Source organism: Taudactylus pleione, unplaced genomic scaffold (genome assembly GCF_031769625.1).
Source record: "Taudactylus pleione unplaced genomic scaffold, aTauple2 ptg001655l, whole genome shotgun sequence".
Classification (NCBI taxonomy): domain Eukaryota; kingdom Metazoa; phylum Chordata; class Amphibia; order Anura; family Myobatrachidae; genus Taudactylus; species Taudactylus pleione.
In genome coordinates, this window is record NW_028286052.1 from 29053 (window position 1) to 39144 (window position 10092).

A 10092-nucleotide genomic window follows, 5' to 3' on the forward strand; every position below is an offset into this window, starting at 1 on the left:
CCACCTCCGCCACAATGTGGTGCAACAGATCCCACCTCCACCTCCACCACAATGTGCTGCAACAGACGCCACCTCCACCACAATGTTGTGCAACAGATGCCACCTCCACCTCCACCTCAATGTGGTGTAACAGACACCACGTCCACCACAATGTGGTGCAACATACGCCACCCCCATCTCCACCACAATGTGGTGCAACAGACGCCACCCCCATCTCCGCCACAATGTGGTGCAACAGATGCCACCTCCACCTCTATGTGGTGTAACAGACCCCACCTCCACCACAATGTGGTGCAACAGTCGCGACCCCCACCTCCGCCACAATGTGGTGCAACAGATGTCACCTACACCTCAATGTGGTGCAACAGATGCCACCTCCGCAACAATGTGGTGCAACAGATGCCATCTCCGCCACAATGTGGTGCAACAGATGCCACCTCCGCCACAATGTGGTGCAACAGATGCCACCTCCGCCACAATGTGGTGCAACAGATGCCACCTCCGCCACAATGTGGTGCAACAGATGCCACCTCCATCTCCACCACAATGTGGTGCAACAGACACCACCTCCACCACAATGTGGTGCAACAGACACCACTTCCACCACAATGTGGTGTAACAGACGCCACCTCCACCACAATGTGGTGCAACAGACCCCACCTCCACCACAATGTGGTGCAACAGACGCCACCTCTGCCACAATGTAGTGCAACAGATGCCACCTCCACCACAATGTGGTGCAAGACACGCCACCTCCGCCACAATGTGGTCCAACAGACGCCACCTCCGCCTCAATGTGGTGCAAGAGACGCCACCTCCGCCTCAATGTGGTGCAACAGACACCACCTCAGCCACAATGTGGTGCAAGAGATGCCACCACATTGTGGCAGAGGTTGCGTCTGTTACACCATATTGTGGTGGAGATGGGGGTGGCATCTGTTGCACCACATTGTGGTGGAGGTGGCGTCTGTTGCACCACATTGTGGTGGAGGTGGCGTCTGTTGCACCACATTGTGGCAGAGATGGAGGTGGTGTATGTTGCACCACATTGTGGTGGAGGTGGCGTCTGTTACACCACATTGTGGTGGAGGTGGCGTCTGGTTCACCACATTGTGGCGGAGGTGGAGGTGGCGTCTGTTACACCACATTGTGGTGGAGGTGGCGTCTGTTGCACCACATTGTGGCGGAGGTGGAGCTGGCGTCTGTTGCACCACATTATGGGGAGGTGGAGGTGCCGTATGTTGCACCACATTGTGGCAGAGGTGGAGGTGGTGTATGTTGCACCACATTGTGGTGGAGGTGGCATCTGTTTCACCACATTGTGGCGGAGATGGTGGTAGCGTCTGTTGCACCACATTGTGGCGGAGGTGGCATCTGTTGCACCACATTGTTGCGGAGGTGGCAACTGTTGCACCACATTTTGGTGGAGTTGGGGTCTGTTGCACCACATTGTGGTGGAGGCGGCGTCTCTTGCAGCACATTGTGGTGGAGGTGGTGTCTGTTGCACCACATTGTGGTGAAGATGGAGGTAGCGTCTGTTGCACCACATTGTGGCGGAGGTGGCGTCTGTTGCACCACATTGAGGTGGAGGTGGCGTCTGTTGCACCACATTGTGTTGGAGGCGGAGGTGGCGTCTCTTGCACAACATTGTGGTGGAGATGGAGGTGGCGTCTGTTGCACCACATTGTGGCGGAGGTGGCGTCTGTTGCACCACATTGAGGTGGAGGTGACATCTGTTGCACCACATTGTGGCAGAGGTGGAGGTGGCGTCTGTTGCACCACATTGTGGCGGAGGTGGCATCTGTTGCACCACATTGTGGCGGAGGTGGCGTCTGTTGCACCACATTGTGGCGGAGGTGGTGTCTGTTGCCCCACATTGTGGCGGAGGTGGCGTCTGTTACACCACATTGTGGTGGAGATGGGGGTGGCGTCTGTTTCACCACATTGAGGCGGAGGTGGAGGTGCAGTCTGTTGCACCACATTGTTGCGGAGGTGGCAACTGTTGCACCACATTTTGGTGGAGTTGGGGTCTGTTGCACCACATTGTGGTGGAGGCGGCGTCTCTTGCAGCACATTGTGGTGGAGGTGGTGTCTGTTGCACCACATTGTGGTGAAGATGGAGGTGGCGTCTATTGCACCACATTGTGGCGGAGATGGAGGTGGCATCTGTTGCACCACAATGTTGCGGCAGTGGCATCTGTTGCACCACATTGTGGCGGAGGTGGCATCTGTTGCAACACATTGTGGCGGAAGTGGCATCTGTTGCACCACATTGTGGTGACCTTCACCTCCGCCACAATGTGCTGCAAGAGACGCCACCTCCGCCACAATGTGGTGCCAGAGACGCCACCTCCGCCACAATGTGGTGCAAGAGACGCCACCTCTGCCACAATGTGGTATAAGAGATGCCACCTCTGCCACAATGTGGTGCAAGAGACGCAACCTCCATCTCCGCCACAATGTGGTGCAAGAGACGCCACCTCCACCTCCACCACAATGTGGTGCATCAGACGTCACCTCCACCTCAATGTGGTAGAAAGGACGCCATCTCCACCTCCACCACAATGTGGTGCAACAGACGCCAACTCCACCTCTGCCACAATGTGGTGCAACAGACGCCACCTCCACCACAATGTTGTGTAATAGACGCCACCTCCACCACAATGTGGTGCAACATGCACCACCTCCACCACAATGTGGTGCAACACACGCCACGTCCATCTCTGCCACAATGTGGTGCAACAGACGCCACCTCCACCTCTGCCACAATGTGCTGCAACAGACGCCACCTCTGCCACAATGTGCTGCAACAGACGCCACCTCCGCCACAATGTGGTGCAATAGACGCCACCTCCACCACAATGTGGTGCAACAGACGCCACCTCCACCACAATGTGGTGCAACAGATGCCAACTCCACCTCTGCCACAATGTGGTGCAACAGACGCCACCTCCACCACAATATGGTGTAACAGACGCCACCTCCACCAAAATGTGGTGCAACAGACGCCACCTCCGCCACAATGTGGTGCAACAGACGCCACCTCCACCTCCGCCACAATGTGGTGCAACAGATGCCAGCGCCGAAAACAATGTGGTGCAACAGATGCCACCTCCATCTCCGCCACAATGTGGTGTAACAGACGCCACCTCCACCAAAATGTGGTGCAACATACACCACCTCCACCACAATGTGGTGCAACAGACGCCACCTCCATCTCCGCCACAATGTGGTGCAACAGACGCCACCTCCGTCACAATGTGGTCAACAGACGCCACCTCCACCACAATATGGTGCAACAGACGCCAACTCCACGTCTGCCACAATGTGGTGCAACAGACGCCACCTCCACCACACTGTGGTGTAACAGACCCCAACTCCACCACAATGTGGTCCAACAGACGCCACCCCCATCTCCACCACAATGTGGTGTAACAGACGCCACCTTTGCTTGCCACAATGTGGTGCAACAGAAACCACCTCCGCCACAATGTGGTGTAACAGATGCCACCTCCACCAAAATGTGGTGCAACAGACGCCACCTCCGCCACAATGTTGTGCAATAGACGCCACCTCCACCTCCGCCACAATGTGGTGCAACAGATGCCACCGCCGCAACAATGTGGTGCAACAGATGCCACCTCCAACTCCGCCACAATGTGGTGCAACAGACGACACCTCCATCTCCACCACAATGTGCTGCAACAGACACCACCTCCACCACAATGTGGTGCAAGAGACGCTACCTCCACCTCCACCACAACGTAGTGCAACAGACACCACCTCCACCTCTGCCACAATGTGTTGCAACAGACGCCACCTCCACCACAATGTGGTGCACAAGATGCCACCTCCACCTCTGCCACAATGTGGGTTAACAGACGCCACCTCCACCACAATGTGGTGCAACAGAGACCACCTCCACCTCCGCCACAATGTAGTGCAACAGATGTCACTTCCACCTCAATGTGTTGTAACAGACGCCACCTCCAACACAATGTGGTGCAACAGATACCACAGCCACCTCCGCCACATTTTGGTGCAACAGACGCCACCTCTGCCACAATGTGGTGCAACAGACGCCAACTCCACCACAATGTGGTGCAAGAGATGCCACCTCCACCACAATGTGGTGCAACAGACACCACCTCCATCTCCGACACAATGTGGTGCAAGAGACGCCACCTCCGTCTCAACCATAATGTGGTGCAACAGACGCCACCTCCGCCTCCAACACAATTTTGTGCAACAGACGCCACCTCTGCCACAATGTGGTGCAACAGACGCCACCTCCACCTCCGCCAAAATGTGGTGCAAGAGATGCCACCTCCGCCACAATGTGGTGCAACAGACGCCACCTCCACCTCCGCCACAATGTGGTGCAACAGACGCCATCTCCACCTCCGCCACAATGTGGTGCAAGAGATGCCACCTCCATCACAATGTGATGTAACAGACGCCACCTCCATCTCCGCCACAATGTGGTGCAACAGACGCCATCTCCACCTCCGCCACAATGTGGTGCAAGAGACGCCACCTCCATCACAATGTGATGTAACAGACGCCACCTCCATCTCTCCCACAATGTGGTGCAACAGACGCCATCTCCACCTCCACCACAATGTGGTGCAACAGACGTCACCTCCACCTCAATGTGGTGCAAAGGATGCCATCTCCACCTCCGCCTCAATGTGGTGCAACAGATGCCACCTCCATCTCCGCCACAATGTGGTGAAACAGATGCCACCTCCACCACAATGTGGTGCAACATACACCACCTCCACCTCTGCCACAATGTGGTGCAACAGATGCCACCTCCACCTCCCCACAATGTGGTGCAACAGACGCCACCTCCACCTCCGCCACAATGTGGTGCAACAGACACCACCTCCACCTCCGCCACAATGTAGTGCAACAGACGCCACCTCCGCCACAATGTGTTGCAACAGACGCCACCTCCGCCACAATGTGGTGCAACAGACGCCACCTCCACCACAATGTTCTGTAACAGACGCCACCTCCGCCACAATGTGGTGCAACAGACGCCACCTCCATCTCCGAAAACAATGTGGTGCAACATACACCACCTCCACCTCCGCCACAATGTGGTGCAACAGACGCCACCTCCGCCACAATGTGGTGCAATAGACGCCACCTCCGCCACAATGTGGTGCAACAGACGCCACCTCCGCCACAATGTGGTGCAACAGACGCCACCTCCATCTCCGCCACAATGTGGTGCAACAGACGCCACCTCCATCTCCGCCACAATGTGTTGCAACAGACGCCACCTCCGCCACAATGTGTTGCAACAGACGCCACCTCCGCTACAATGTGGTGCAACAGATGCCACCTCCTAGCGGTGTGTGAGCTAACACCTCCACCTCACCTGACAACGACTGAGGCCGAGGGTGTTAGAAAACCCATCATCACAGACAATAAATACCTATTGTGGTGCAGGACATGCCCTTTTAGAATAACCACCTTATTCAGGCACCTGACTCATCATGTTACTTAGGGGCATATATATCAATTTTTGAGTTTTAAACCTGATAATAATTGTCATTTTTTTCGCTGCTATTTGTGGCAATAAGATTAATATTGCGAGACCGTAACTAGTGGTTTGCTACCAGTGCAGCCACACAGTCCTTTGCTTCTGGCTATCAGGGTGCAGCCAGGATTGCTGCTGCAGTGCCACCGGAGCATCTAGGTGCTGCAGACAGGCAGCCTGTACAGCTGATCGGCGTATCCTCGGGATGCTCTGGTCAGTGCTGCACTTGCCAATGCTGCTGGCCCCGCCCCCCCCTGCGCGATGTCATGATATCAGGCGCTCAGGATGTGAGCCCTGTTATGACGCTGAGTACTTGCTACTGTGTGAGTATGTGATAAAGCTGTCAGCCTGGATATCCAGCCTCTCACTGCCTGGGGAACATACTGTAGGGTCTCTGTGAAATAAAACCTGCTACAAGTGACTTCTACTTGCTGAAACTTCCAATGATTTTGTAGTTGACAGTCAGGAAAGATTAGTTAGTTAGTGCCGGACAGGCAATCTGATTATTCTGATGTTTTATTTCATTTCTCAGCCAGTCAGGTGTATCCGAAACCTCGGGCATGTGTGATCTATTGGCACCTGTTCCCTAGCCCTGTTCCACCTTCTTTAAAAGTCGTACAAGCAGCAGTCACATATAAGTACCTGCATGCATCAGATCTGCTGGTATTATGGGCGGGATGTATTAAAGGGAAAAATGCTGTAAAAGCCCCCAAAATGCAGCTTTTCTGGGGTTTTACCGCATTCCCCATATGTACAACGCACCAGAATGCAATGCGTTCTGGTGCTTCGCCCCGGTGTGTAACGCAATCTCCGCAATCTGCCTATAGGCTTCTTTCGGGATGCCTTCCCTGAGAGGGATCCAATCAGATCCCCCCATCACCCCCTGCATGTGTCCTTCTGCCTATGCACAATTGCTATTAGCTCTGAAATAAAGGTGAGAAACCGCGGTAATCCGGCCGCTACATTTCCTAATGGAGAACTGGGAACAAGGTTGTTAAAATCGCACATAAAAAATATATTTTCTGTACAAGCAACGACAAAGCGCCGATACCCTTCAGAGATGAATCCGCAATCGGCCAATCAGAAATGACCTGGTGCTGGTAACCACCATCATCAACATGAAGCGGCCTGGGCAGGCGTATGTGCGTCTGTGCGCCGATCTGCGTCTGTTCTTAATTACGGGAACAGGAAATTACTGTAGACGGCTTACGTTAGTCCGCCTTCCCTCGCCCGTCCCGCTTACCCAGGCTCAAGCGGGCGCCATTCTCACCTATCTGTCTAGGCATAGCCTCTTCTGAGTATGCACAGAAAGATATTTTGTATTTTGCACTATACAGATCGGCGCAGGTTCAGTTGTGCGCCTGGCACAGCGTGCAGCAATAAGAGAGAAGGCAGAGCTGGTAAATGATCGGCTCTGCCCCTGTTTACCCAGTCAGTAGAGTGAGTGTGTTTGCTCAGTGGCAGGGAGGGAGAGGAGAGAGGCGTGACAGCCCTATGTACACATATACCTGGGAGAGCCTAGAAAGGTCTCACACTGACCCACACACTAACACCCAATTCCAGACAGCAGAGAAGGGGAGGAAGGCTGGAAGCTGAGCGGAGGATGGAGGGGCGAGAGGTCTCAGAGTGGGCATCGTACTGTAGAGAACCCATTGAGGTGAGTGAGGGTAATGATTGGGGGACAGGAAGACTGACGTTGTGTCTTTATAGTATTTAAAGGGAGATTGTAGTTCTGGTGAGCAAACTGTCTCTAGGACAAGTCTCCTATGCGTCATATAAACCAAAGTTATTGCTGTGTTTTATGGTCATTGTACAATGAAAGGGTCAGGATTAGACTGAGGACATTATGTACCTGGCTGGGCCTTGCTCTCGGAGCAGAGGAATCCTGGAGAACAATTCCCTGTTCCTCTCACTCCACAAATACTCAGCCCCATGTAATATTTTCATTTGCTAATTATATTCCCCGTCTCAGTGTTGACTGCGCACTATACGTCGGCTCGTTATAAAGAGCTGGTACATTTCTTATTGCTGATATTTATACCATTCATCCAGCTGTTGCGCAGATCTGGGGAAGGTTCTATTACTGTGATACACACAGATGAATGTTAGGCACCTTGTGCCCTATGATGGGGTAATGATGGCGAATGTTTTCCTGGGGATGTAAGCTGCGCAGGTCTCCGGTCAGGGACAGACATGTGACATAATGTAGCAGTGATGACGAGTGTTTTAGGACCATTGGATGAGGGCTAAGTAGCCTTCTGTTGTCTAAGATTATCAGGACATTAGTCATTTGTTATAGAGCTCTGCCTTGGGCAGAATTAGGGGGGCATTTAGCTGTGCTGTCTGCGGAGTACATGCTACATGTATAAACGAGTCTTTTCTCTTGTACGTATAAAGATGTGGCATATTCCCTTATGTTATCAGAGTACATATTCTACTGACTTCTAGATGTGGCCGGAGGGAGATGACCCTAACACATGCAGGACTCCTGTTAGAGAGAAGTGAATTGGGTAAATGGGGGGTTACGTGTGCTCGGACATAAAGGAACGGTTACAGATATTTGTGTCCCCTTTCTGTTTCCTTAGGGGACAGAGCAGAACAGGAAAATGTAAATGTCAGCATTATAAGTTCCCGACTTCTCACCTGTGTATTTGCTCCTTCTCCTTCCCAGATGTATCCTTCAGCAACTACTATGGGACCACTCAGCTCATACATGACTCTCAACCCTGTGGGCCCACCAGCTTCTGGACCATACCCAGGTTCCTCCACACCTATGGCAACCTCAGGACTAGCTTATCAGTCCTATACCTGTCCTAGCCGGCCAAGGGAGAGTGTAAAAAGCTACGACCGGAGGTTTGCAGCTCACTCAAAACCCCCGTACTCCTACATTTCCCTCATTACCATGGCTATACAGCAGGCCCCAGGAAAGATGCTAACACTCAACGAGATCTACCAATGGATCATGGACCTCTTCCCCTACTACCGCCAAAACCAACAGCGATGGCAGAACTCTATACGACATTCCCTTTCTTTCAACGACTGTTTTGTGAGAGTTTCCAGAGCCCCAGACAGACCAGGCAAAGGCTCGTTTTGGGCCTTACACCCAAACTCAGGAGACATGTTTGAGAATGGATGCTATCTAAGAAGGCAGAAGAGATTCAAGTTGGCTCAGAAGCAAAAGGCAGCTACTCAGAGCCCCCAAAAAACCTCAGGGACTCCAGTCTCAGAGACCGTAGAGTCACCCGTAGAGGGGAAAGATGAACAAGGAGACTGTCACACAACTTTGCTGGAGGATGGGGTGGATGGGAGGGGGGCAGGAGCTTATTTCATGGAGTTAAACACTGAAGACATTGGACAGAACTCCAACTATGACTTTAACCACCCATTTTCCATAAGTAGCCTCATGAATGTTGGGGAGCATAATGCTGTAGGATACAGGGTCCCAGATACTGCAGGGGATATTGCAGCTTTCTACCAGGGAATGTACACAAGATCCCTACTGAACACCTCATAGTTTGGGTACGTGGAGAGGACAGAGACCTGTGAGTGATCTTCTGGTTATCAGGGCTCATGGCTGGAGCTACCTGTAGGCAGTTGCCTATGGTTGGGGGGCACCTAAACCATGACCGAGGCACATAATGGCACTAATCCAGTGATTATAATGCCCATATAGCACCCGCCACTGACATGAAGGGAGAGCAGCCAGGAGATCCTTACATGTGAATCTGCTGGTCACCCATGATACTGGGGGTGTAAGGGCTATGCTCACAGTCTGAGGAGCCAGACATGCCGCCCACCAGCTAGGTGGCACTCAGGGTGTGCACCATCCCTGCCTGTTATAGTAAACCTTGAACCCATAAAATGCAATGTTCCAGTTCATATTGTTCCAAAAACATTTATTAATGACAAAAACTTGTCTTCATTTCCCTATTCTTTCTTCCTAAAGTAATATCCTGTAACATTTCCTATTCTGTGATTACATTACGGCTCAGGAGATAAGTCACAAGCCATAGAAATCGTATACGTACAGTAACAATAGCAGTGTATGGAAAAAAACGCGGAAAAAATAAACTATTTTATGTAGAAGTGTAATGATGGGAGATTTCCCCCTGAGATGCCCCGACCAGGGCGACCAATATTGTGGTTGGAGGAAGATCAACTTTCACACTGGGGGAGGGGAGATGTAACAATTCTTGGAGAGAGGTAAAGTGGAGAAGTTCAGCAAGCAATCAGCCTTATTGTCATGTCAGAGACTGTGCTACATACGGTCAGTGACAGAGGGTCTCATTCAGACCCGCTCGCAAGCGCCTATGCGCTCGAAAGCGGGTCGATGTTGAGGCACTGCGCATGTGCAGCGCCCGCACTGCACGTGTGCCAGCCCCGGAGCAAGAGAGAATTTCTCTCTCGCTCCGGGACTCACTACAAAAGGGGCGGCTGTCGATGGGGATCGACAGCTCGCCCCGTTTTGTGGGCGGGGGGGTGGCTACACAATTTGGGGCAGCCCCACTGACATCACTCGTGATGTCAGTGGTGAGCTTCCG

General features: G+C 52.6%; 1 protein-coding gene across 1 annotated transcript; it reads left to right on the top strand.

The window, feature by feature from the left end:
- Positions 1 to 7154: 7154 nt before the first annotated feature.
- On the top strand, positions 7155 to 9588 carry LOC148442029 (hepatocyte nuclear factor 3-gamma-like). Its single transcript, XM_088464337.1, has 2 exons — positions 7155 to 7208; positions 8223 to 9588. Exons 1-2 carry the CDS (start codon positions 7155 to 7157, stop codon positions 9063 to 9065), a joined length of 897 nt encoding a protein of 298 aa, XP_088320463.1. The 3' UTR covers positions 9066 to 9588.
- The last annotated feature ends 504 nt before the right edge of the window (positions 9589 to 10092 follow it).

Excerpts from the sequence above, each read along its gene's own strand:
- LOC148442029 (XM_088464337.1), top strand. The coding sequence starts at position 7,155 with ATGGAGGGGCGAGAGGTCTCAGAGTGGGCATCGTACTGTAGAGAACCC. Across the intron at positions 7,209-8,222 it reads ACTGTAGAGAACCCATTGAG|ATGTATCCTTCAGCAACTAC; the intron begins GTGAGTGAGGGT and ends TCTCCTTCCCAG.